Source organism: Arvicola amphibius, chromosome 2, assembly GCF_903992535.2.
Source record: "Arvicola amphibius chromosome 2, mArvAmp1.2, whole genome shotgun sequence".
Lineage (NCBI taxonomy): Eukaryota > Metazoa > Chordata > Mammalia > Rodentia > Cricetidae > Arvicola > Arvicola amphibius.
The window spans coordinates 185331338-185359048 of record NC_052048.2 but is presented as its reverse complement, the minus strand read 5'-3'; the positions used below and the strand labels follow the sequence as shown (position 1 = coordinate 185359048).

The following is a 27711-nucleotide window of genomic DNA, read 5'->3' as shown; positions in this document are numbered from 1 at the left end:
ACAATGTTTAAAATTCCAAAGCTCAGCCAGGCAGTGGTGGCGCACGCCTTTAATCTCAGCATTCAGGAGGCAGAGGCAGGCGGATCTCAGTGAGGTTGAGCCCTGACTGTCTACAAAGTGAGTTCCAAGACATCCAGGACTATTACACAGAGAAAAGCTGTCTTGAAAAACAGAACAAACAAAAAAAAAAAACAGAGTCTTGTCTGAGATTCAAGCAATCTCTCTCTTTGTCTCTCTCTCTTTTAATTTTTCTTTTCCTTTTTGCTTTTTTGAGATTTTTTTGTGTGTGTAGTTGCATGTGCCACCATCACCCAGCCCCTCATGCAATCTTTTAGCTATAATCCTCTGTAAAATCAAAATCAAAAAGCAGATTAAATACTTCCGACGTATAATGGCACAAAATATACATTACCATTCCAAAATGTAGGAAAGTGAGCATAGTGGGGAAATACTGGACCAAAGCAAGACTGAAAACCTACTGGGCTAACTCCAAACTCAGCATCTCCATGTCTCATGTCAAATCACTCTTCAGATCTCCAATTCCTTTTATCTTCGTTGACCGCAATACACTTCTTTTTCTTGGGCCGGTTCCATCCTTGTTAGGAGCTCTCCTTGGCTGGTATCCCACAGCTCTGGCATCTCTAATATCTTGGGTCTTCAAAGCAATCCAGGCTCCAACTTCACAGCTTCCTGCCAGAGCATTCAGCTTCTGGGCCTCCATTCAAGGACATCCCTGACACATGCCTGGCCTTAGCAGCTCTCCTTAGTCTCAGGGGGCAAATTCCATACCCCGTTTCTTCTATCCTTAACTTCAGAACCACATGGCTGAAGCTGCCAAATTCTGCTGCTTACTGGGGCTGGAACATTGTCCCCCTGTTCAATTACATCTTTACCAGCTTTCTGTCCTTCACCGGCCTAAGCTTGCTTGTCCTGAAACTTGATCTGTAGATGATCATCCTAGCCTCGATCTCAGAGATCTGCCAGCCTCTGCCTTCGCAATGCTGGAATTAAAGTGTGCCTGCAACACCTGGCTTAAAACTTTTCTCTAATTTCACAAGTTTGAAACTTAGTTGGATGGGATCTTACCCTGAGGTCACTACTCCCTTTATTCCATTTCTTAATCTGTTTATCTCTTTGAACACAGGACTTAACTCCACTTCTTTTCTCCTCAAATTTTACATTTTGTTGCTCTTTTTCATTATAAATCTTCATTAGAGTTACTACTAATAACCACATGACAGTCTAGTCTGTTTTGAGAGTCCCTCTGCCAATGAAATTAATCCAAATCTCTTCACTTTAGCCTCAGCACACTCTTTGGAAAGGGCAAAAAGCAGCCACATTCTTCACCATAATATCACAAGAATAATATCTAGGCAACATATTAAAATTCTTCTCTTCTGAAACCTGTTGAGGTAGCCCCCACTGTTCATCAGATCACAGTCAGCTCCACTGTCTTCCATGCTCCCACTAGTATGGCCCATTAAAGTGCTTAACCATTCCACTGCTTTCATAATCCAAAATATCAAAGTTCAAATTGCTCTAAATAAAAGCATGGTCCGGCCTATTACAGCAATATCCCAGTTCCTGGTATCAACTTCTGTCTCAGTTAGAGTTTCCATTTCTGTGAAGAGACACCATGACAACAGCAACTTTTATAAAGGAAAACATTTAATTGGGGTGTCTCACTTATAGTTTCAGAGGTTCAGTTTATTATCAGCATGGTGGCATGGAGGTAGACATGTGCAACAGGGTGTGGTTTGTGACACTGGGGTGGTATCTTTGAAAAGTTTAGCTGGGCGGTGGTGGCGCACACCTTTAATCCCAGCACTCGGGAGGCAGAGGCAGGCGGATCTCTGTGAGTTCGAGACTAGCCTGGTCTACAAGAGCTAGTTCCAGGACAGGCTCCAAAGCTCCAAAGCTAGAGAAACTCTGTCTCGAAAAACTGAAAAAAAAATAAAAAGAAAAAAAAAGAAAGAAAGAAAGAAAGAAAGAAAGAAAGAAAGAAAGAAAGAAAGAAAAGAAAAGAAAAGAAAAGAAAAGTTTAAAATCTCTTGGTAGTAATGCCACCACCAATTTAACAAGTCAAATCAGGCCAAATTTGTAAGTCCAGGTTAAATCTGAGCAGAGCAAAGCAACTCCTAGGTGACCCTTAGGAAAGCAGGGAAGGAATCATATGACAAATTTGCCTACTAGGTCTTGTATAGTCTGTAGGCATGGTCTTGAGCATCCCCAGGGAGGGGCTGACTTTTGGTGGGTTTTCTCAGGGATGGTGTTTGGAATGGGAGGAGTGAGACCAGAACATGGGATGGGGCCCCTAGCAGGAGTTCCCCAACATTCCAACCAACTTTTTGGGTATATATGAACAGTTGTAGGGCTTCTACCTAAACAGTCTTGAGCATGAGAAACCACAAAGGCTGGCACTTCCTCTATCAATGCCACACCTATCTCTATAAAGCCACACCTCCTAATAGTGCTACTCCCTATGAGCTTATGGGGGCCCATTACTTTCAGAGTACCACATGATGCCTGGCAGCTTCAGCTTCTCCTGGATCTGCTCAACATCTTCTGAAGGTTGTAATTCTCTGCAGACTTCAACTAACAAGGCAGTGGCACTTGGGCTTCATCTATGCTGAGTAGTTTTTGGTCAACTTGACATAAATTAGGGTCATCTGGGAAGAGGAAATTTCAAATTAAAAAAAAATCTCCATCAGATTCACCTGTGGACAAATTTGTGGGGCACTTTTTCTTTTCTTTTTTTTTTTTAAGCAAATGACAAAGACCCAAATTACCAGTTTTTCTTAAACCTAAGCTTAACATTACATACTTAAACAATTTTAAGAAATGACGAATTTGCCAGCATCCATGCACAACTAGAAAACATCCTTAATTTACACTAAACCAGAAATGTATTACCATTGATGCAGTAATAGCGTTCATTACTAAATACTGAAAATAAAAATTGAAATATTTCTGCAGAAGGTTCTTGATTAATGATTGATGTGGGAGGTCCCAGCCACTTGGTCATATGGTCCTGGGTTGCATAAAAAGAACAAGCTGAGTAAGGCAGGTGTGGGACCCAGCTGTGACAAGCTCAATAGAGGCCTGGGTCTCCGCAGTTTTCCCCAAGTCAATACCTAGTTGCAAGAAAAAGAAAGACAATAAACTGAGAGTAACCAGGCACCACCTAGGAACAGACCATCCAAAGGAAATTCCTAACATTCCAACCATTGTAGATAGGATCACCTGCCAGCACACACCCATCGCTTTTCACCAGGACACCCCTAGACACATGTCAGCAATCAGGAGTCCTGAACCTTAGAAATACCTCCACCCCACTTTTGCTACTATTAAAACCCAATTCTAACTGAGCTCAGAGCTCTCCGATCACTCCAATACGTTGGACACACGGAGAGACCAAGTTTGCAAACTTGTGTAAGAATTAAGGCTCTTTGGTTTTATATGCAGGACTCGGTCTCCTGGTTGGTTTTTTTTGGGGGGGGGCGGGGAGGGGAGACACTCCGTGATCTGGACATAACACCAGTAAGCAGCATTCTAGCATGGTCTGTTTCAATTCCTTCTCTGACTTCACCTCCTGATGGGTTTTTTTTTTTTTTTTTTAAATATTTGTTTGTTTGTTTATTTATTATGTATACAATATTCTGTCTGTGTGTATGCCTGCAAACCAGAAGAGGGCACCAGATCTCATTACAGATGGTTGGGAGCCACCATGTGGTTGCTGGGAATTGAACTCAGGACCTTTGGAAGAACAGGCAGTGCTCTTAACCTCTGAGCCATCTCTCCAGCCCCTGATGGGTTTTAAGATACAAGCTAAGATAACCCTTTCCCTCCCTCAGTTGCCCCTGGTCATGGTGTGACCACAGTCATCAGGCAAACCAGGACACTGCCCGGGGCAGGACTCCTGCTCTCAGTTCAGCTCCGTGCTTTTCCTGACTTAGTCTTCATGAAAGAATGAAGTTGCTCCCTCAGACCCATTCCCTTCCTTCTCTGGCATCTCTGCTGTTCTACTCAGGATCTGCCCCTCCCCACGCACCCCTTCTTCTTCTTCCTTTTTCTCTTTTATTCTTTCCCTTCCCCATGCCATATAGCCCATGCTGTCCCAGAATTTCCTTTGTAGTCCAGGCTGACCTCAGTCTCCATCTGCCTGCTGATGTAAAAGAAACTCAAAGACATAGAATTGATGTTATAAAGGACTTACTAACAGATTTGCTTAGAAGACACAAAATCATATAAATTAAAATTTAGTCAAGGGAATGTTGCCTCTAAAATACCCCAAAGATGGGCTGGAGAGATGGCTCAGCAGTTAAGAACACTATCTGTTCTTCCAAAGGTCGTGAGTTCAATTCCCAGCAACCATATGCTGGTTTGCAACCATCTATAGTGAGATCTGGTGCCCTCTTCTGGGCACACTGTATATATAATAAATAAATCTTTAAAAAAATAAATAAACTATCTCAAAACACATTTGTTCCATGGATTAGAATTATTAGGCAACCTGGTCCTGGTTTGGAGACGGTGGGACAGAACTAATGGGAGATCACCAACTCCAGTTGGAATGGGACTGATGGATCATGCGACCAAACCCGTCTCTCTGAGTGTGGCCAACAGCGGGGGCTGACTGAGAAGCAAAGGACAATGGCTCTGGGCTCTGATTGTTCTTCATGGACGGGCTCTGTGGGAGCCTTCTCAGCTTGGTCGATCACCTTCCTGGACCTGGGGGGAGTTGGGAGGACCTTGGTCTTAGCATAGAGTGGGGAACCCTGATGGCTCCTTGGCCTTGAGAGGGAGGGAGGGGAGGTATGGGTGGAGGGGAGGGGAGGGAAGGGGGAGAAGGAGGGGAGGGAAGGGGGAGGAGGAGGGGAGGGAGGGGGGAGGAGGAGGGAAGGAGATGGAAATTTTTAAATATATATAAAAAAAATAAACCATGAGAAAAAAAAAAAAAAAAAAAAAAAAAAATTATTAGGCAAAAAGAACAGATATATAGAAGAAATAAGAGACAGAAACACAGAATAGCATTGTAAGGGACATTCAATGAATACTGAATTTGCCTCATTTAGTTTCCACACGCTTAAATACTTCACTTCAAAAGGGGAGGGGGCGAGGCAACAGACTTCATTAACGTGACACAAGGAATAGACTTAAAGTCTTCAACCTTTGGCCCACCTGGGCCAAGTGGAGCAGATCCACTTCTACACTGAAAACACTAATTAACCACACCTTTGGTCAGAGTCGCTCCTTTGTAGCCACACCTCTCGACAAACTCTTTGACCTTCAGATAAAGTAAAATGGACTCACAGCTCTCTGTACGTGTCCTGACAAATGCTGTCCAGGCCTTGTAGAGATGAGTAAAATTTAAAATGTAAATGTTTGCTGGGCCGTGGTGGCGCACACCTTTTAATCACAGCACTCGGGAAGCAGAGGCAGGCGGATTTCTTATGAGTTTGTAGTCAGCCTGGTCTACAGAGCGAGTTCCAGCAGCCAGGCTTGCAGTCTCCTATCTCTATTTAAATTGTTCAAGGTGTCACCTGAGGCTGGGAGGAGAGATTTAAGAATGCTAGTGCATGAGAAATGAATATGCCTAAGGTGTATGTAAATTAGTAAAACCTTCTATTCAAGGCCCACTTTTCCTTGGGAGTCAGCCCCAGTTGGACCTTGAAAAACAAAACAAAAAAGGCTTATTTTATATATACATATATGTGTCCTATGTGTCTGTTTGTGTGAAAGCCACTGAGAATCAAACTCTAGCTGGTCCTCTGTAAGGGCAAGAAGTACTCTTAACTGCTGGGCTATCTCCCCAACAGGACTCTTTGTTCCTTAAGCACCTTAATCTGTTTGGAGAAGAGCCACTGATTGCCTTGATGTGGGTTCTTCGAGTGTGCTGGTGCTTTCTTGGCTGTGGGTGGCTTAATGTTGTGGGTTTGGGAGACTAGGATGTCTGAAAAAAATCAATGGCCACTGAAGCCAACCAGAGGCTAGGTTTGTTATCTTTTATTTATTTATTTATTTATTATGTATACAATATTCTGTCTGTGTGCATTTCTGCAGGCCAGAAGAGGGCACCAGACCTCATTACAGATGGTTGTGAGCCACCATGTGGTTGCTGGGAATTGAACTCAGGACCTTTGGAAGAGCAGGCAATGCTCTTAACCACTGAGCCATCTCTCCAGCCCCCTAGGTTTGTTATCTTATGCTCAAGAAGAATAAGGAAATTCGGAAGGGGTGAGTAAAAGACCTTTCTTTTTTTGAGATAGGATTTCTCTGTTTAGCTTTGGAGCCCATCCTGGGACTAGCTCTTATAGATCAGGCTGGCCTCTTAGTTACAGAGATCCACCACTGCCTCTGCCTCCTGAGTGCTGGGATTAAAGGCATGTACCACCAGTAAACGATCTTTCTTAAGGAAACATGAGGAGCCCCAGAGAGACGGAAGGGCTCCCTGGAGAAGTACTTCTTCCTGCTTGCACAGTGTGGTTTCTTATGACTCTTATGACTGGATGGAGATTTCAGTCATTTTTTTTAAAAATTTTTATTTTATGTGTGTTTGCCTATTGTATTGCTTGTGGAGGCCAGAAGATGGTGTGGTTGTGAGCCACTGTAAGGGTGCTGGGAACCAAACCAAGATCTTCTGCAAGAGCAGCACATGCTCTTAACTGCTGAGCTGTCGTTCTAGCCCCCATGACTAAGGTAATCCTTTTTGGAATCTCTCATTTCTGAGGGCAAAGGGTTGAGCCAATAGGACTCCTTATTTCCTTAAGCGTGTTCCTGTCAGGAATATGTTCAGTGGTCTCAAAGAAAGAGAATACTACTCCAACTGAATGTCTGTACAAGACAAACTTGGCCTTGATCAAGAGGGTGTCCTCAGGAGAGGCAGGAAGTACACTTGGTTCTTTTCTATTTCCTTCCTTCCTTCCTTCCTTCCTTCCTTCCTTCCTTCCTTCCTTCCTTCCTTCCTTCCTTCCTTTTTTCTTTCTTTTTTGAGGCAGTCTATGTAGCCCTGGACATCCTAGGAATCTTTTTGTAGACAAGGCTGACCTCCAAATCCCAACCAACTTGCTTCTGCCCATGGAGTGCTGGGATTAAAACTGTGTGCTAGAAGCTGGGCAGTGGTGGTGCATGCCTTTAATCCCAGCACTCGGGAGGCAGAGGCAAGTGGATCTCTGTTAGTTCAAGGCCAGCCCGGTCTACAAGAGCCAGATCAGGACAGGCTCCAAAGCTACAGAGAACCCTGTCCAAACAAACAAACAAACAAATAAATAATTGTATGTGCTAGTAGCCTGGCTACTTGGGTTTTATGAGTCATCCTGTGCCCCTTAACCTCTATGCTTGGGTCCTACCTCACAGTCTTATTTGATTGTCTAGCCTTAAAGGAAACCTCGGCAAGGAAAATGAAGCAGAGGAGGAAGGGGCTTTCCACTTCAGTAACTTAAGGTCCACGAATGCAGAGGGGCTTTTGTGCAAATAAAGGTTTTATATTGGATCGGGTATTTTGATTTTTGCTTTTTAAAAAATATTCATAAAAGTCTTACAAGATAGGGGTAATAAAGATAATATTTTAATTCCTTGTCTTAAGCACAAGTTTTTGATGTATTTGATGGAAAAAACTCATCTTTAATCTTGCCTTTGCCCAGTTAGTTGCACATCCACTCACAGGAGTGACTTGCTCCTTCACAGCACCTTAGTGTCTAAGGGGGTGGGACTGCTGTTTTCAAAGCTGGGAGCAAAGGTTGTTCCTTTCGTTTCTGTGTCTTCAGAGTTACTATTGTAAGGATTACACCGAAGACCGTCAGTAAACACATTGATCTTACTTTGTTTGGTAAGAACAGTCTCTGGAAACCCGTCCGACAGAAAATAAGGCCAAGTGGATTAAAAAGATGAAAACAGAAGCGAGAGTCAACAAGTAGCCAGGGGGCCGCAGGCTGGGTTACTTTTCATACCAAGTAGCTGTTCCAGGGAGTCAGGGTGTGCGCCGCGCCCAGAGTGATTCGCATTCAAGTTTCTGGAAGAATTTGAAGGAATTTATTTCTTACTGATTTGTTTTCAAATTTTAAATTACATTTATTGGGAGAGAGGAAGGGGGGGTAGGGGGCTCAGGGGGATCAAATGTTGTATTACAGGCAAGTAATCATCATACCAAGCTATTAATATTATTTTAGTGTTTCGTGTGTGTACGCGCGCGCGCGCGCGTGCACGCAGGCACCCATGCATCTCAGGCTTACTTACATGACTCACACTCTTGCTCCTGCACCAAGTCTGCTGATTTAAAAAAAAAAAAAAAAAACCAAAAGTTTCTTTCCTACCTGATCAATGGTCCTATCCATTTATTCACTTCGAAGCACTGAATGGAAAATCCCTTTTCTTTCCCAATTTGGATCTAGTGTTTTAGGGGCCTGCAAATTAGCCAAGACTATAGATGAATCCAAGAAAGGACAATTGTCCTAAATAAAAGAAGGGGAGGGGGCGGAAGGACAGACAGGTATTTTTTTTTTTTTTTTTTTTTTTTTTTTGCATTTCATCAGGAGAGTCTGGAAGGATATATTGAACTTTTTTATGCTAATGGCCTGGAGCAGCTGAATCTTCTGGAAACTCCCTGGGGGATTAATTTCATTAGCCTTTGCTTTCCTTAGTGGAAATCTAGGAAATATTTCTTTCTGCCTCTACGGCATTTTAAAAGGTTTATCTTAAAAATCATCTTTATTCCAAGCGGGGGAGGAGGATATTTGGGGATATTCTAAGCATGCCCGATTGTGGCTTCTTGTCAGGGATGATTAAGCAGTTGACTTGGGGCCCAAAATTGGCGATTTTAGTTAGGAAGGCCAGGAACGAGGGAGAGTAACAATCACCGCTCTCTAAGAGGGGCTCGGTGGTATGTAGAAAGTGCGTAATAGTCCCAGACCTGGTGCAGCGCGATCAGGCCCCGAACAGACTTTCGAGAAACTCGGTGTCGTCCGAGCTCCACCTGTTCGTTCAAGTTATTTCCGCAAGTGCAAGTTGGGTTAATATCCGCGTCCTAGGGTGGCTGCGAGAATTGAAGACGCCAGCAGAGCGCCCAGCTTGGAGGAAGCGCTCACCAGGATCAGCTTTTTCCGGGGCTGGGTGGGGCGGACTCGAGGACGCCGCCAGTGGACCCCCCAGGATGCGTCACTCGCCTCAGGCTTATCAAAAACTCCACCCGAGCCCCAAGAACGTCTTTACTTCCTCTCTTCCTGGTAGCAGCCTCGCAGTCCCGGGCTGTGGGGATCTTACGTCTAGCCTGGACCCGAGGGTGTCGGCGCGCCTGCAGACCCACCGGCGTAGCCTCGCTTTCTTCCCATTCACTCTCCCGCGCCGGGGACTCTTAAATCTGACCCCTGGACCTTCCTGGTGAGGTTTGGCCTCGCGACGCCACTGCCAGAGCTGGAAAGCGAAACCGCTCTGCTCCTCAAACGGCACCGCCCGCGTCCGCCCCTGGGGCAGCCCGTAAGTTTCGATTCTCGGCGAAGCGGTGTCCCGCGCAGCGGCCAGAGCAGCGGCAGCCATAGCGCGCCATGGCCGACCCCGGGGTGTGCTGTTTCATCACCAAGATCTTGTGCGCCCATGGGGGCCGCATGACCCTGGAGGAACTGCTCGATGAGATCGCGCTCCCCGAGGCTCAGCTCTGCGAGCTGCTGGAGGCGGCGGGGCCGGATCGCTTCGTGCTACTGGAGATCCGAGGCCAGGCCGGGATCACTCGGTCGGTGGTGGCCACCACCCGAGCCCGCGTCTGCCGTCGCAAGTACTGCCAGAGACCCTGTGACAGCCTGCACCTCTGCAAGCTCAACCTGCTGGGCCGGTGCCACTATTCTCACTCTCAGCGGTGAGTGCACCGGGAGTGGGGGAGCCCGTCTGACCGGGGACGGTGGGGCTGCTTCCTGGGGGAGGATGTCGCTTACTCCTCTTTCCCTCTCTCCCTTTTCCTCTTTACCCCGAGGTTAGTGGTTCCCAACATTCCTAATTGTGCGACCCTTTAATGCTGTTCCTCACGTTGTGGTGACTGCTCCCCCCACCATAAAATTATTTCCGTTGCCACTTCATAACTGTAATTTTGCTAATGCCATGAATCGTGATGTAAACAACTGTGTTTCCTGATGATTTTAGGCGAGTCTTGTGAAAGGGTCGTTGACCCCCAGGTTGAGAACCGCTGCCCTGGGCTAAAGCGCTATTGCCCGGCAGAGACTAGACTGCTCCTCTACCTTTTCCATCTCCCACTAGAATCCTAATTAAAGTACTTTGGGGCCAACCAGAGTTTGGAGAAGTTGCAGGTAGATCTTTCCCTCCTTGCTATCCCGGCGTGTTGTGATCTCCCCAGGACTCCAGCGGTGCTGCGCAATCTCGCACTCTCGTGTGTCTCCGGTGCACCAACCCTGGGGCCCACTGTGGCCCGCCACTCCTAGACTCTCCACGTTCCCCCTCTTACTACCTGGCTAGAATGCCCCTCCTTGAGACTACGAAAGATGTGGTGGCCTCCACTCTTCCCTGCCTACTCTGCGTGGTGGTCCGCACAAGTAACCAACCCGTTCTTGCGACCCGTTCTCTCAAACTGCATTAAAGTGTGGTTAAAGTCTCAGGCAGCTGCTTCTGTTCATACTTGATTCCTTTTCGCTTCCTAAGTAACTGTAGGCGTTTCCAAGGCTTAAATCAAGCCTTTTTTTTTTTTTTTTTTCGGTTTTTCGAGACAGGGTTTCTCTGCAGCTTTTTTAGAGCCTGTCCTGGAACTAGCTCTTGTAGACCAGGCTGGCCTCGAAAAATCAAGCCTTTTGTTTATCTGTCTTCCGAATTTTGTCTTCCAAATTTCTCCATGAGAGGGATCACTCGCTTGGGTTCCTCTGTCGTTATCTCCTCAGACAGCTTCCAAACACACATCCCTCCCCTGCGTAGGCCTGTGCTTTGAATCCAGCGTTTCCATCTCCCGCGTCTGTCCTGGTCACATGGGCCAAACTCCCTCCAAACAGACTCTCCAACCTTACTCTCGACTTTTGTCCAGTTTATATAATTTTTCATCCCTTCTGTCCTTTCCTCTTCCGGGTCGCACTTCTGAGTGTTGCAGAGGTAATGAGCAGTTCAAATGCTATCTTTTTTCCCCAAACTTTTGTATGTGAGTGTGTTTGTGTGTGTGTGTGATGGTGGTGGTAGTACTGAAGATTGATATAGTAGGGCCTCCTGCATGCTAGGCAAGTGCCCCACCACTGAAACCTTAAAAAGTCTTTTCGAGCCAGTCTGAATTTGCCCGGGCTGGCCTCGAATTTGTTCCGTAGCCCTTGAACTTAGGTTCCTCCTGTCATACTCCCAAGAGGTTGAGATTGCAGGTCTTTCCCCTTCAGGCCCACACTTCTACTCGGTTATTTTTTTCTGGGTAGAAGATTTTGCACACTTTAAAAAAAAACTGAATGTTGCGCTGTTTTGGAAACAGCGTGATCATCAAACTTTTTATTATCCATTTACTAATCAAAACTTCAGTTACCTTCAGTGTGTGTTTATCAAAACATACAAAGGAGGAAGGTTTTCAATGGATTGAGTAATATTTTTTAAATTGTTTGGAGCAAGAATTCATTTGGCTCATTGGATATTTGAAGAGGTGCTTCAAATATTTATTTAATTTTTTATTTAAATGTTTTATGTTATGATGCAACAGTGTGAAAGCCTTTCTGACTTACAGGAAGTTAGGTTTAGCACAAAGGCATCGAAGTTGCTTGCAACTGAAGAAATCACCGAGTGAAAAGGAAGTGTTTAGAGGTAGAAAAGGAAGAACATTCTAGTACTGTGCTGAATGGCAACAGGGTTAGACCCCTTTGTGAGTCTTTTCTCTGTCCTTGCCTGTTCTGAGAATTTCTTCTGTAGTGTTGGCTTTTAGTTTTAAAAGTTTCAGTGTTTCTCTACAATTCTCAGCCTATTGATAGGTGGCACACACCTTTAATGCTGGCCTTGGGGAAGGAGATGGGGGGCAGAGGTAGGCAGACCTCAGTGAGTTTGGACAACCAGAGCTGTTACACAGAGAAACCCTGTCTCGAAAAACAAATCAAAACATAAAACCAAAATAAATAAATAAAAGAAGAGGGGAGACAGCTGAGCCAACACGTACCCATCATTTTGATTCAACAGTTTTCAAAATACGGCCTGTCTTGTATCAAGTATTCTTATCTCCATCCCCAGCTCCAGTGGTTTACATTAAAGCAAATCCCAGTGATACTTCCTAAGTATTAAGTATCTCTAACAGATGAGGACTATGTTTTATTAGTATTCTCACGGTATAATGATCACTTTTAAGAAAAAAAAGTATCTAGCATTGGTAGTGGCACGTGCCTTCAATCCCAGCATGTGGGAGGCAGAGGTAGAGGAATCTCTGTAAATTCAAGGCCAGCCTGGTCTACAAAACAAGTTCTAGGACAGCCACAACTATGTAAAGAAAACCTGTTTTGAAAAAAACAAAACGAAACAAGTCTTACTCTCCCTCCCTTAAAACAAGGTCTCATTGTGTTCCAGGCTGGTTTAGAACTCTTCCTTAGGCCAAAGATGCCTTAAACTTTTGGTCCTCATTTCTCCACATAAGCACTGGGAATGCATAGTTGGCAACCGGAGCGGGTATATGAGGTGCTGGAGACTCAACTCAGACCTTGTGCATGTTAACAAAACACTTTACCACTGCAACTACATCCTCAGCTCCCCCAACAATTATTTTATTATTATCAGGTAATTTGATACTCAAAGTCTCCCGATTGCCTTACTAGTCTAACTTGTGTTTTTTTTATAAAACACCTATATAGACATAATCTGTAATTACTTTGATACATAGCCAATATGTTTTTAGAGCCACCATTTCAGTCTGTTGCACACATGTTTAGAATTTTTAGTTTTATGAATTTTGTTTTTATTTTTCTTTTATGGGCAATAGTGTTTTGCCGTGGGTGTTAGGGTCCCTTGGGACCAGAGTTACAGGCAGTTGTGAGCGGCCATGTGGGTGCTGGGAATTGGAACCAGGTCCTGGAAGAACAGCCAGTGTTCTTCACCACTGAGCCATCTTTCCAGCCCCTTGAGTTTTGTTATTATTATTTTTGTCTGGTTTGAAACAACCACTTTAAGTTCACAGGCTGGCTCAGAGGCGGCACATTGCTGTATTTTGAAAATTATGTATATTAGAGGGATTATTTTGCCTGTTCAAGTTTGGGTAGGGATAGACTCTCCAGAGAACTTGTTATGGGGGGGGGGGGGGGGGGCAGGGTTTCTTCTTGGAACTTGCTTGTGTAGACCGGGCTGGCCTCAGGCTGACAAAGATCCATCTGCCTCTGCTTCCAGAGTATGCTGGGAATAAAGGCATGCGCCACCATACCTGGCCAGAGTGTATTTATTTATGTGTGTGGGTGTTTTGCCTGCGCACCCACCGCTTCCTGTGCCTGGTACCTTCTGAGGATGAAAGGAAGCATCAACCCCACCACCACCACCACCACCAAACTGTAGCCACAGACAGCTGTGAGCCACCATGGGGTGGCTCAGGTCCTCTGGAAGAGCAGTCAGTGCTCTCAACCACCCGGCCATTTCTCCAGGCCTAGACTCTCCTCAAAGTCTAGGCAACTTTAAAGAAAAAAAAAAACAACCACCAAGTTTGTTTTGTAGTATTTTTCCTTTAGCAACTCCTACAGAATTTTGTCTTCTAAAACCTGACATGCATTAGTGATTCTGGCTAATGGGGCCAGCTAGCCATTAATACCCACAATGATATACTATTTGTATCTTGTATTTGTATTTGTATCTTGTAGTGTAATTTGTATTTTTGCTGGTCTTAGGATACTTTCTCTGTAGTACCTTTATTTATAGATAGAAATTCTCCCAACCTGGTGTTCCTGCCTTCCCTTTTGTAGTGCTTCCGGCTATACATTTTAGTTGACAAGAGGTCTTCCCTAGGTAGGCGGTGAAGCCTTGTTTGGGCGCTCAAGTTTGGACATTTCTGTTTGCTTTGCTGACATTATATTCCCAAACCTGAAATTCAAGTCCCAGGTGTGACACAGACACTAATTATGCAAGAAGCACCGTAGAGATGGTGGCTAAATTAGTCTTCATCATAGCTCCTGAGAGGTCCGCAGACCAGGCCTGTTTTTGCCTCCAAGTGCTGGGATTAAAAGCCTGTACCACCCACCGCCCCATAAATCCTTCCCTTTTAAAAAGAATTTTTAACATTATTATTGTTTTGTATGTGTGTAGAGGTGTTCAATGTGTGTAGGGGATTATGTGTGTACCATAGAGCACACGCGAAGTTCAGCACAGTCATGTGGATTTGGTTTTCTTCCTTATTTATTTATTTTTTATAAGACAGAGCCTTACTAGGTTGTGCAAGCTGGCCTCAAACTCAAGAAAATCCCTCTGCTTCAGCGTCTTGGGTACTAGTATTACAGGCATACGTCATCACACCTTATAAATGCTATTTTGGGGCTGGAAAGGTGGCTCCGCAGTTAAAAGCACTTTCTACTCTTCTTGGGTTCTGTTTCCAGCATCAGCATGGCAGCTCAAAACCATTTGTGTCCCCAGTTTTGTGGGATCTGACACCCTCTTCTGGCTCCACGGGCACGGGGTATGCGGTATGCATGGGGTGCACATACCTACATGTAGGCAAATTATTCATAGATAAGATCAAAAGTAAATAAACCTTTTTTTTTTTTTGTTTTTTTTCGAGACAGGGTTTCCCTGTAGTTTCTAGAGCCTATCCTGGAACTAGCTCTTGTAGACCAGGCTGGCCTCGAACTCAGAGATCCGCCTGCCTCTGCCTCCCGAGTGCTGGGATTAAAGGCATGCGCCACCACCGCCCGGCCTAAAAGTAAATAAACCTAAAATGAAAACCTTACCTTCATCAGATGGAACAGGCATAGAGAAGGCCACTGTACCTTGTGGCTGGCAGAAGTGACAAGCCAACCCTGTTTGTGTGACTTCTTTAGCTTCTCCACTGTCTAGTAGCTGTATGTAGCGAGATCTTCCATTAACTCAAGTTACTCTCCTTGCAGGCGTGATTTCTGTTGAACTGGTTGGAACAGGTGATCTTAAGGTCGTCTTGTGACTCTGGTTTCTGTCAATATGGTTTTTTTTTTTTTTTTTTTTTTTTTTTTTGGGCTCTTTCCTGCTTTTAAAGTATTCAGTGCGGAAATTTAGATTAGGTGTGGAGCCTGTGAAATGGCTCATGAGGTAAAATGCTTGCCTTGCAAACCTGATGACCTGAATTCAGTTCCCAGAACCCACAGAAGGAAGAAGATCAGATCCACAAAGTCTTCCTCTTGGTTTCTACATGCATTGGCATGCTTGTGCTCCCGTCCACATTACACATTAGTGCTCACACACAATAACAAATAATTGTAGAAGGGATGTAGAATGACTGTTTCTATTTTCAAAGTTTTTGCTTGTTTCTTACCAAATGAAGAGCCCTGAGAGGCCCGAGCCTATTCATTTCCGTCCTTCAGTCCCATTCTTTTGCCTGTTTCCACGTCTACAAACCGACAGGTGATTGGGTTAGGGTATTTGTAAACTCTGAATTTGCAGATTCAGTAAGCTGCTGATGGAAAATATGCAGGGGGACAAACGGAATCATTGTCCTCCAAACAATCCCCTTAGAACAAGTATTTACATAGCATTTCCTTTGTATCGGGGATTGTGCCATCTCGGGGAGACACACGGGAGGGTGTGTGTCAGCTACATGTAAATGTTGTATCCTTTACATCAGGGAATTTAACATGGGTGTCGGCATCGAGGGGGACTTAAAAATCAACCTCTCGGGTCCCCAAAGGATGGCTCTTCCTGCTTCATTTGTTCTTGTCTGCTCAGCCTGCTTCTATTTCCTATTCTCCTTTTGCCTTGAGCTTTTATGGGTCTTGGTTCTGGTCTTTGCCAGGTTGTATCCCTACCTAGTTTTAAAAGGCCACATAGTACCAAGGACCTCAGACCCACCTCAGACCTGTAACACCGCCTTCTCCATGCCTACCCCACGCTTGGGGTCCTCGGGCCCATGGCATTCTCGCTCACGTTTCTGGAGTCTACATATGTCTCCCTGCATCTTTCTACACGGGGAAAGAAAAGGCTTATACAGTCTGATGCCTTCACTACCTCAGGCCGTCAGTTCCGTGGGTGAAGGGAGACCCTAAGGAGAGAAGTAACTGGTAGACTGGAACCGGAAAACAGGGCTGCTGTCTCCCACTCTGAGATTCTGCAGTTTGAGTATTCTAAATTCACATTCATAATAACCGCCCTGCTTATTATGGAGCAGAATTTGTCACAATGGGAGGGAAAACTCAATAGATTCTTAGCTTGACTTATGTATATATAGTAAATATATTATTTTTTTTTCTTTTTTTGGTTTTTCGAGACAGGGTTTCTCTGTAGCTTTTTTTTTTTTAAATATTTTTTTATTTTGTAAACAATATTCTGTCTGCGTGTATGCCTGCAGGCCAGAAGAGGGCACCAGACCTCATTACAGATGGTTGTGAGCCAACATGTGGTTGCTGGGAATTGAACTCAGGACCTTTGGAAGAGCAGGCAGTTCTCTTAACCTCTGAGCCACCTCTCCAGCCCCTCTCTGTAGCTTTTTTAAAGCCTGTCCTGGAATTAGCTCTTGTAGACCAGGCTGGCCTCGAACTCACAGAGATCCGCCTGCCTCTGCCTCCCGAGTGCTGGGATTAAAGGCGTGCGCCACCACCGCCCGGCTAATATATTTTTATGTGTAGGCATATGGACCTTCATTTATAGCTTTGCTGTAGACAGATTTTAGAGGGCATTTCATATGGACCTTCATTTATAGCTTTGCTGTAGACAGATTTTAGAGGGACTATTCTGCTTTATTAAGGCATAAAGCTTTCTTCCCTCATTATTAAAATGGACATTGTTTTTAATTCTTTTGCTACTAAATTGTAATCTTCGACTATTTTTTTTTTCTCATGGTTTATTTTTTTTTTTATATTTAAAAATTTCCATCTCCTTCCCTCCTCCTCCCCCCCTCCCTCCCCTCCTTCCTCCCCTTTCTCTCCCCTCCTTCTCCCCCTTCCCTCCCCTCCCCTCCACCCATACCTCCCCTCCCTCCCTCTCAAGGCCAAGGAGCCATCAGGGTTCCCCACTCTATGCTAAGACCAAGGTCCTCCCAACTCCCCCCAGGTCCAGGAAGGTGATCGACCAAGCTGAGAAGGCTCCCACAGAGCCCGTCCATGAAGAACAATCAGAGCCCAGAGCCATTGTCCTTTGCTTCTCAGTCAGCCCCCGCTGTTGGCCACACTCAGAGAGACGGGTTTGGTCGCATGATCCATCAGTCCCATTCCAACTGGAGTTGGTGATCTCCCATTAGTTCTGTCCCACCGTCTCCATGAGTGAACGCACCCCTCTCGTTCCTGACTTTCTCCCTCATGTTCTCGCTCCTTGTGCTCCTCATCGGGACCTTGGGAGCTCAGTCCAGTGCTCCAATGTGGGGCTCAGTCACCTTCCCCATCTGTCGCCAGCTGGAGGTTCCCTCACGGTCCTGACTTTCTTTCTCATGTTCTCTCTCCTTCTGCTCCTCATCAGGACCTTGGGAGCTCAGTCCGGTGCTCCAAGGTGGGGCTCTGTCATTTTCTTCATCTATCGTCAGGTGGAGGTTCCCAAAGAACGATGGATCCTCCTCTCTTCGACTATTTTGATTGTTTCTTTGTGCACATCTTCCCTATAGAACTACCTTAAGTTTTATGAGATGATGATACTAAATTTTTTTTTAAAGTTTATTTATTATGTATACGGCATTCTGCATTCTACCTGCATGTATCCCTGCAAACCAAAAGAGGGCACCAGGTCTTACTACAGATGGTTGTAAACCACCATGTGGTTGCTGGGAACTGAACTCAGGACTTCTGAAGGAGCAGCTGAAACCCTGAGCCATCTCTCCAGCTTCTGTTGCTATTTTTTTAATAGCTGAATTCCTTTTATTTTCTTTTTTGAAGCTGAGGACTGAACCCAGGGCCTTACGCTTGCCAGCAAGTGCTCTACCACTGAGCTAAACCCATATTTTTATTTCGTATCAATAAGCACATTCTTGGCTTACTTGTTTTATGGTTGCGCAACTATTACCGCTATCAAAATCCAGAACACTTATTTCATCACCCCAGAAAATGCCCTCAGGCCTGATTCTTTCCCTCCCCCATATCCCTCTGTATTCTGGCCCTTTGCTCTCAGTGGCTCACAGTGTGGCCTCTCTCTGGGGCCTGCCTTGCTCCGTTAAGGCAGAGTGTTTTCAGAGCTTGTGTTTTAGCTGAGCAAGTGGCACGTGGTTTTGGTGTACTTACTGGGGAGGAGCCTTCCTGGAGAGTTCTTTCTGTTTGTAGAGTCAGGCACGTACCTCCTCAGGCCTTCAAGGCATGTCTGCTCTTTTTCTGCAACCTGGTGACCAAGCAGAGTACACACCAGAAGAATCATTTTGGAATCTATTCTATTTCAGATTTGTTTTATGTTTTTTTTTTTTAATTTTTTAAATTTTATTTCCATCAAACTTGACATTCAGTGTTGGCAATGTTCTGCAAAAATGAACCAAGAAACTCCATATAAGTAATATTTCAATGATTAAAAAAAAATCTAAACAGTGATAAGCATTTTAATGAGCAAGTTCTGTGCACCAGCCCGTCGCTCTACTGGGGCTCCACACAGCAGTTTGGCCACACATCCTTCGTGCTTTTGTGTTACACTGAGATGGAGAAAAAGAAGAAAACACCTTCATTAAGTCTAACTTTGCTTTCTTTTCATGAATTTATTTGCTTTGTAACCCTGATGGTGTTTTCTTCCAAGCAGGAATTTGATCTTTACCTACAAGTTACTTTGGACTAGGCAAGGTCTGGAAAAGGAAAGAGAAGGAAAAGATTCTGGGAGACCAAGCATGTCAGGTCCAAGAAACAGCCCTCGGTGGGTGGTCACGTGCTGCCTGGGTTAAGAGCCATTTTCCGGGCTAGATTGTTTAGGCTGTGCCCTTCAGCCGGGGACAGTGTGGGTTAAAGCAACATTTTGTCTTGTGGATAGAAGGCAAAAGAAAAAAGGTCATTTATTGTTAAGGTTGGGGTCTGAGAGATGCCTCTGCCTCTAGAGACATGGCCGACCTTGCTCCTTTTCCAAAGTTACCCTTCATTTCTTACGACTGGAGGAGCCATTTGCTTTCTTGTGTATCTGCTCTGGTGCCAGCGCACTCTGCCAATGTTTGCATTGTCCGGGGCAATTCATGCAGGATTGTAAACAAGCTCTTTTTCAGTCTGGGCGCTGGGGGCACCTGAGGCTCTAATCAGCCCTCTCCTGCAAGAGCCATTGTCCCCTGTGAGGGAGGGAACCATGACTACTTCCAGGATCGCTTGGGAGCCAGCCATTTAGTACCTGACAAACCCTCTGACTGAGACGATTCTTTTCCGTGCTACAAGTTGAAGACTCAACCAGCAGATCTGGGATGGGACCCAGAGGTTGCATTTCTGACAGCTCCCCTGTCGACTCTGGTCGGAGGGGCACTGGACACCAGTCCCTGGCTTTCGGCTGGGTGTCAGGCTCCGGAAGTAGGGCGGAACGGTGAGAGGAAAGCCGAAGGAGGCTTGGCTCTGATTAGACCATGAGCTGCGCCTGTCTGCCCCCAGCAAACCTTCACGATCGGTGTTCACCCTGCTGCTAGGCTTTGTTCTTTATGATCTTCTCTCTCCGCTTTTATTCTGCACCCAGTTTTCCTGTTTGGAATGAGGAATGATGGCTGCAAACATCCCCACAGTTTTCATTTGTAAGCTTCTGAGCTACCTGTGTTCAGGTTTGTGGATTAGAGGACTGTTTTCCCCTCTTGGTTTTGATGGCTGAGTTCAATGACCCTGTCTTCCTCTTACCTTCCTCTTTAGTTTATTGGGCCTTAGTTGCCTACATTAGGGTTATTCTAATTGCTAAGCTCCCGGGCAGAAAACTTGTGACAGATGTTAATTTCTGTATTTCCTCAGAGAGACAGCAAGGTCAAACTGCCCCACCTTTGTGGCTGGTCAGTGTACCGAAATGAGGACCAAGATTAAACATCTGTAAGAAGGGCTGGAGTTGCTCTTCCAGAGGTCCTAAGTTCGATTCTTGGCAACTACATAGTGGCTCATTACCATCTTGTAATGAGATCTGGTGCCCTCTTCTGGCCTGCAGGCAGGTTGAACAGTATACATAATAAATAAATAATTCTTAAAAAAAAAAAAAAAAAGGCCAAAAAACCTGTAAGAAGCAGCTGAGGGAATGTCTGGAGCCTGTGGGGAAACGGAAACAGCAGGGCCTGCTGGGGTTGGGGCGCTAGCCACATCCAGACTAGACATGCAGCAGATGGAAGCCCTGTTGGAGGTGAAGACCAGAGGTTGGGGGATAGCAGTTTGCCTCAGGATGGAGACGAGAAACGAAGAGTAAAACTGGAGCTATCAGAAGGACAGCATCAAGAACAGCAGCCATCCCAACTCGACTCGTTTTTAGACATCCATTCCTTGAGTGGGCTTCCGAGCAGAGGGAACTGCCTTGTCATGCCTCTGGTCAGGATGTTTGGGCTGAACCCAAAAGAAAAGCAAGGCTTCCTTACTCTTTTTGACTTAACAGTTGTTGGTCTCTCAGAGTCAGGAGGTGGGAACCTGTCTGTCTGTGGGAGTGTCTGAGCAGGTGGCTTTACCCGCTGAGCCACTGTGCTGGCCCTGGGCAGCTAGGTTATGCTCAGATCTGTAACAGGAGCCTTAATGAGAATGGAAGGTAAGGGGGACTACTGCACCTCTGGCTGAGCTGTAACTGGGTGTGTGGGGGAGGGGCAGGCGAGGGTTTACCTTCAAAAGCTCTTCTGCTTAGCAGCCCCCTCAGATCCTCGCTGTGGCCTCAGGGAGTCTGCGATAAGGTGGAGTTTCTGCCCAGACGCTGAGGGTTCTTGGTGGGTAGAGGCCGGTGGGGGCAGTTATCTGAAACCACAGAGCAGAAGCCAAAAGTTAGCAGAGCCAGGTCACCCCTTATCAAAGAGCGCCTGAGACACCCTGGAAGCCAAGGTTAGCAGTGGGGAAACTTAGGGAAGGGTGTGTCTGGGAAAATGGCTGGGGGTGGGGGGGGGAGGGGAGGCAACACCAGCCCTTCACCTTTCTTTCCTTGAAGTAAAGTGCTTGGGAGGGCTGGCTGGAGTTCAAGGACTCAGTGGCCAACAGGGTTGTGTCTGTAAATTTTTTTTAAAGGTTTTGGTACATCTGAAGGCTTAATAACTTGGTGATAGTGACCTGTGTGTGTACACACATGCACACGCATGCTTGTGTGGGCATCATTCCTCAGGGGCCGTCTGTCCTCCTGTGTTGAGACAGGCTTTGTCAGTGCGCTGGAACTCAAGGGACTGAGTTAGCTGACTAGTGAGCCCTAGGGATGGGTCTGCCTGTGTGCAAGTCTCCGGTGCTGGAACTGCACACAAGAGGCACCATGTTGACATAAATGGAAGACGTGCATGCACTTCACTGATTGAGCTGTCTCTCTAGCCCATGTGAATGACTTTTGAAGACTAATTTTTTTCTCTCCTTCCTTCCTTCCTCCCTTCCTCCCTTCCTTCCTTCCTTCCTCCCTCCCTCCCTCCCTCCCTCCCTCCCTCCCTCCCTCCCTCCCTCCCTTCCTTTCTTTCACAGGGTTTCTCTGTGTAGCCCTGGCTGTCCTGGGACTCGCTTTGTAAACCACGCTGGCCTCAAACTCACAGAGATCCACTTGCCCCTGCCTCCCAAAATGCTGGGATTAAAGACGCGAGCACCACTGCCTGACTTGTTAGGGTTTTTGTTTGTTTTTAGTCAGGGTCTCTCTTTTTGGCCCTGGCTGGCCTGGAACTAGCTATGTAGATAGATCAGGCTAGCTTCAAGTTCTGGGTTTAAAATCATGTGCCACCCACCCTATTTTTTTTATTTTAAACTCTGAGGCAGAGACATGCAGATCACCATGAGTTTGAGACCAGCATGGTCTGTGTTTCAAGTTTCAGGCTAGTGGATGTTATATAGTGAGACCTTGATTTTGCTTTTGTTTTTTGTTTTGTTTTGTTATTTCTTTTGTTTTAAGTATATATTTGTTCGTGTGCCGTCAAACTGAGGTCATAAGGTTGCTGGCAAACCTTTATTACCTTTACCCATTGTGCCATGTGGCTGGACCAGTGTACCTTGGAAAATTGTATTTTTTTTTTCTGCAGGATTGATTATGTTAATTTCCGAAGGATACATTATTGATTTTTGCTGAGTGACACGGAGTCTTTTTTTTATAATCTAACTTACACATGCTAAACAGGTGCTCTACCACTGAAATCCACTCTTTTAAATTTTCTTTGTTGTTTCTTTTTCAAGACAGGGTTTTTCTTTTTTTTTTTGGTTTTTCGAGACAGGGTTAAGACAGGGTTTTTCTGCGCAACAACCCTGACTGCCCTGGAATTTGCTCTGTTGACCTGGCTGGCCTTGAACTGGCAGAGATCCACCTGCCTCTGCCTCCAAGTGCTAGGATTAAAGGTGTGCGTCACCACCACCTGGCAGTAATGGATTTCATTATGTCATTTTCGTATATCCATGCTGTCACGCTTCGGTCTTTCTTACTTGTTCCTTTCTCCCAATGCCCTTGACTGCCCTCACCCTCATCGTCTTGGTAATCCCTCTCTTCTCCCCCTTTGGAACTTTGGAACTCAAGATGCCTTCCTCCCTCTCCCGGCCCTCCATCCATGGCGTGTGTCTGTGGCTGCCTTCTCTTCCATTTCTTCTGTGAAGCACAGACGCTGACAGCTGTCCCCCTTTCTTCTGTGAAGCACAGACGCTGATAGCTGTTCCCTTTTCTTCCAGGAACCTTTGCAAATACTCTCATGACGTTCTCTCGGAACAGAACTTCCAGGTCCTGAAGAATCATGAACTTTCTGGGCTTAACCAGGAGGAGTTGGCAGTACTCCTGGTCCAGAGTGACCCCTTTTTCATGCCTGAGGTAGGTCCTGATTCTCATTTTAAGTTGCAGGCAAGATTAGTATGAGCAAGCCAGCCGTGGTGATGCACACCTTTAATCCCAGCAGCCTTTGGAGGCAGAGGCAGGCAGATCCATATGTGTTTTAGACTAGCTTTGTCTCTGTAAGCAAGTTCCAGTCCAGTCAAGGCTTTCTGCTGAGACCCTGTATCAACAAATTTGGGTCTGGATGCCTCCTCCCTTCGGGTGCCAGGGGTTCCACTGTGAACAGGATGGGTTGAGGACAGTCATAGTGGGATTGATTGATGCTTTACATCAGGGTTGCCTTTGGATTGCAGTTGGAAAGATAGAGGTACTTGTATTGTTATATAAGAGACTTATACCTTAAACTCAGTGATTAAGAAAACATACTTTAGGGGGCTAGAGAGATGACTCAGCGGTTAGGAGCACTGACTGCTCTTTCAGAGCACTGACTTGACGGGGTTCAATTCCCAGCACCCACATGGCGGTTCACAACTGTCTGTAAATCCAGTTCCAGGGGATCTGACACCTTCCTACCAATGCACATAAAAATAAAGTTAAATAAATCATTTAAAAATTCTTTAAAAAATGAGGAAAACCTACTTTAAGTTTTTTACCCCTTGATAGCCTCTTCAAGGGTCAGGAGGCTACAGCTCAGAGGCCAAACCTGGACTTCCACCAGTCCACAAGGAGAAGTTCCCGGAGCACAGCCATGCTGACGCATTTACAGGTGGGCTGTTGCTGCTCCCCCTCTCCGGGGGTCCCTTGAGAAGTGGCAACAGAGACTGAGTGGCCAGACGAGACTGAGGTGCTTCCTGTCTGGACTGTTGCAGAAGTGTACTGCCTCTGGGTCTTGTCCAGTTCCGGGCAGGGAGATAAGCGGCATAGTCAGGCAGAGGGTTCCACACTGTCTTCTAGGGATTCACGCTAGGAGGTTGGCTCTGTTGCCATCGGGATGTGGCGTTCCACCAGCGACAAGGGACTGGATGTAATGGGTGGGTAGCACATCTGCTCACATCTCGCCGACCAGTGCTTATCACCTCGTCATTTTAGCTGAAAGGGAGGCCGAGAAATTTAGTTGTTGGCTGAATGACCAACTGCCAAGCGCTTCTATGACTGAAGGAAAGATGGAGACAGTGTAGGTAGTCACATCTCATCTGCATAGGCCTACGGAATGGGGAGTCACTAGATGATGCTCGAGGTCTGACCTGAGAATAACCCTCGTGAGAATCCTTCCGTGTGTTCGCAATACAAAGTCAGTGCCAGCCTGGCACAGAAAGGAAGGCAAAGAAACACAAGAAGAAGGGTGGCAGAGCTGCAGAAGCTGCACAGAAGGTTGGGATCCAGATTTTTCCTATTAGACTAGACAAGTGGAGAGTCAGTCCTTGAGGATTCGACCATTTGGGGAATTTAAAACCTTGGTACAATGGGTGATTTTTTTTTTTTTTTGAGGCGGCTGCTGAAGCTCAGCATTGTGTGAGAGTGTTGCATTGCAAAAGATATGTAAGGGAAAAATAGTGATGAATTTGATAATTCTTTGGGGAGAACCTACTTCTCCCTGCCACAGCTCTAGAGTTCTTTGTAGTGCTATGCCTGCTCTACGCGCCACGCGCTACACGGTTCATGTGAGTTGGGCAAGGGGGCTGGAGATTGAAACAGACACACAGAGACATGGGTCTCCTTCTACACCCTTAATGTCAGGTAGCTGCAAGCCCCTCCCCCCCGCGCCCCAAAACCACTCCCCTGACATCAGGAATTCCTGAGGGTCTGGTGCTTAGAGCAGCTGCAAGACAAGCTTTTACTCAGGGAAACTGCAAGCTTAGGAAAACAAGTTGTTTTCCTGAGGCAGGCAGGGGGTCACAGGAAATTCGGGGTCTGGGGGTCCACAGTCCCCAACAGTTCTTTAAGTACTTAGGATGCTTTGCCCCATGTCTGTCTATTTTCTCCCTCCCCTCTTCCCTAGATAATCCCAGTCCCTTTAGCTTCATTCATCATTCTGACTCGATTGTCACCACCACGGTGACCTTGGACAGAGTTCCAGACCCTTCTGACATCGCCTCTGTGATTTAGAAGTGCCAGGCAGATTTCTGTGAATTCCAGCCTGCTCTACAAAGTGAGTTCCGGGTTAGCCAGTGATATGGGATTCCCCTCTGTATGCTGCGAACACTATTGGTTAATAAAGGAGCTGCTTTGCAGCCCAGATGGGAATTCTAGGCAGATGGAGGAGAAAGCAGGCAGATTCAGGGAGACGCTATGTAGCTACTGCAGGAGATAGACGCAGAACCCCATGGCGATGCACAGATTAATAGAAATGGGTTAATTTAAGATGTAAAAGCTAGCTAGGCATACGCAAGAGTCATTGGCCAAGCAGTGTTGCAATGAATATAGTTTTAGTGTGATTATTTCAGATCTGGGCAGTCAGGAAATGAACAAGCAGCCTCTGTCTACAAACCAGGGCTACGTAGAGAAACCTTGTCTCAAAAAACAAAAATAAAAGCAAAAACCAGCATGTATCAGGTACTCTGTTAAATACTGAATAAAGCCGGGCGGTGGTGGCGCACGCCTTTAATCCCAGCACTCGGGAGGCAGAGGCAGGCGGATCTCTGTGAGTTCGAGGCCAGCCTGGTCTACAAGAGCTAGTTCCAGGACAGGCTCTAAAAAAAGCTGCAGAGAAACCCTGTCTCGAAAAACCAAAAAAAAAAAAAAAAAATACTGAATAAAGTAGTGGACAAGACACACTTCCCTATCCTAAAAAAATTAGTTGTTGAACAGTAAGATGGTTCAATGGATAGAAAAATCTTGTCTCCAAGCCTAATGATCTGGGTTCAGTCCCTGGCATACACACAATAGAAGGAGAGTACTGACTCCCCCAAGTTGTCCTCTTTGTAGCTCAAAATGTCCTGAAACTCATTCAGCTGTCTAGCCTAGGCTAGTCTTCAACTCTTGGCTCTCACGGCTTAGCTGCTATGTGCTAGGATTATAGGCAGTGTACTATGCGCCTCTGCTCTTGGATATGTAATTTTTTGAGACAGGGTCTTAGTTTTCACTTGAGTACCTTGAACTGTCAGAGATCGACCTGCCCATGCCTCCCTAGTGCTGGGATTAAGGTGTGCACCTCACCTGGCCATTGTTTTGTTTTCTTAGAGACAAGATCGCCATATGTAGCCCAGGCTGACCTCAAACCTCCTCTCTCCACTTCTTGAGGGTTCATATTATAGACATGCTTAGTGTACCTGCTACTGGGGTTTGAACCCAGGGCCGTAGCAGGCAAGTGCCCGACCAACTGAGCTACAGCCCAGCTCCTAGACTTGCATTTCTATTGCGTGTCCAGATGCTTATGGTCCAGACAGCACACTTGGAGCGCTGTGGTCCATACTCAGAGTCTGCAGTGGTCACATGCACTCATCTGGTATTAGAGGCTACCCACGTGGCTATATTGCTGTTCCTGGAGTCAGAATCCTCCCAGAAAGCCGGGCAGAGCCGGTTTACACAGCTTCTTAGACCAAACATTTTCAACTTCCAAATGCCTGCTAGTTCAGGTTTGTCACAAATCATCCCGGGATCCTCATCCAATGGTTCGAATACTTGCCTTAACAAGACAGCCTTGTATTTTGTTACTTACTCTGCTTCACTGTGGAAAAGCAAACAAACTAGAGGATTGCTGGGTCTCTGAGGTTGCTCTGCTGCGAGGTCGCCTGGCTTCTTCTTGAAGGGCCGCCCCCTCAGCCCTGCAGCCATTGGCCATTGGCCTGGTTTCGGTTGCAGCATCTCCGTCTTTAGTGGCAACTCCATCCCATAGAGCTGTGTGCACAAATGCATATAGAGCAGTGGTTCTCAGCCTTCTAATGCTGCGACCCTTTAATACGGTTCCTCATGTCGAGGTGACCCCTAACCATAAAATTATTTCATTGCTACTACAGAAATGTAATTTTGCTGCTGTAATGAATGGGAAAGGGTGTGTGCACCTTTAATCCCAGGACCTGGCAGGCAGAGGCAGGTGAACCTCTTAAGAGTTTGAGGCCAGCCTGGTGTACATAGAAAGTTCCAGGCCAACTAGGGCTACATAGTGAGGCCCCGCCTCCATCTCCTCTGTCTGCCTCTCTTCTCCCTCCTCCTCCTGCTGTCTCTACACCCACTCCGTCGCATATTTGAAAAGATCTTCCTCTGGCTATCAGAGACCAAATGACAGAATCCCAAAGTCGCAGGTAAGACACACATGTCTTTTCAACCATAGAAGTCAGAATCCAAACTAGACTTCCTCCTTTGGAAGGACGTCCTTTATGATGTCCTGTGCATAGCTTGCCATTTGAGTTTGATTCCTCCAAGAATTATCAAATTCATCACTATTTTTCCCTTATAGTTCTTTTTTTTTCTTTTTTTGGGGGGTGGTGGTGGTGGTTTTTTTTCTCTGTAGCTTTGGAGCCTGTCCTGAAACTAGCTCTGTAGACCAGACTGGCCTTGAACTCACAGAGAGATCCGCCTGCCTCTGCCTCCTGAGTGCTGGGATTAAAAGCATGCGCCACCACCGCCAGGTTTATATTTCTTTTAAATGCAATATTTTGCATTGACTTGGTAATCCTCCTTGTCCCAACCTCCTGAGAGCTGGGCTACAGGTATGTACCACCATGCACGCTGTCATCTGTTAGCTAGCCTGCCTGCGGATCTCTCCTGTCCTCAAATATGTCACCAGTTGAACCCATCTCATCAAAGAGGTGGGCTGTGTGGCCACTGTTTTTCTGCTTTTTACTGAAAGGGGGCTTGTGC

The 27711-nt window shown here is 46.0% G+C and overlaps 1 protein-coding gene and 1 long non-coding RNA gene across 3 annotated transcripts in view; one reads left to right on the top strand and one right to left on the bottom strand.

The window, feature by feature from the left end:
• Window positions 1–2097: 2097 nt before the first annotated feature.
• LOC119806601 lies at window positions 2098–8458 on the bottom strand. Its single transcript, XR_005284244.1, has 3 exons — window positions 8313–8458; window positions 7950–8011; window positions 2098–2669 (listed from the first exon to the last, which is right to left on the bottom strand). It is a non-coding gene; the product is annotated as an uncharacterized LOC119806601 (long non-coding RNA).
• Window positions 8459–9113: 655 nt separating this feature from the next.
• Zc3hav1 (zinc finger CCCH-type containing, antiviral 1) overlaps window positions 9114–27711 on the top strand; it is a 41866-nt gene continuing 23268 nt past the window's right edge. For both annotated transcript variants that reach the window (XM_038318390.2, XM_038318389.2), the window contains exons 1-2: window positions 9114–9847; window positions 22815–22950. In XM_038318390.2, coding sequence (XP_038174318.1) covers window positions 9540–9847; window positions 22815–22950 — 444 coding nt within the window. In that variant the 5' untranslated portion in view covers window positions 9114–9539. The remainder of the gene's footprint in view (window positions 9848–22814; window positions 22951–27711) is intronic.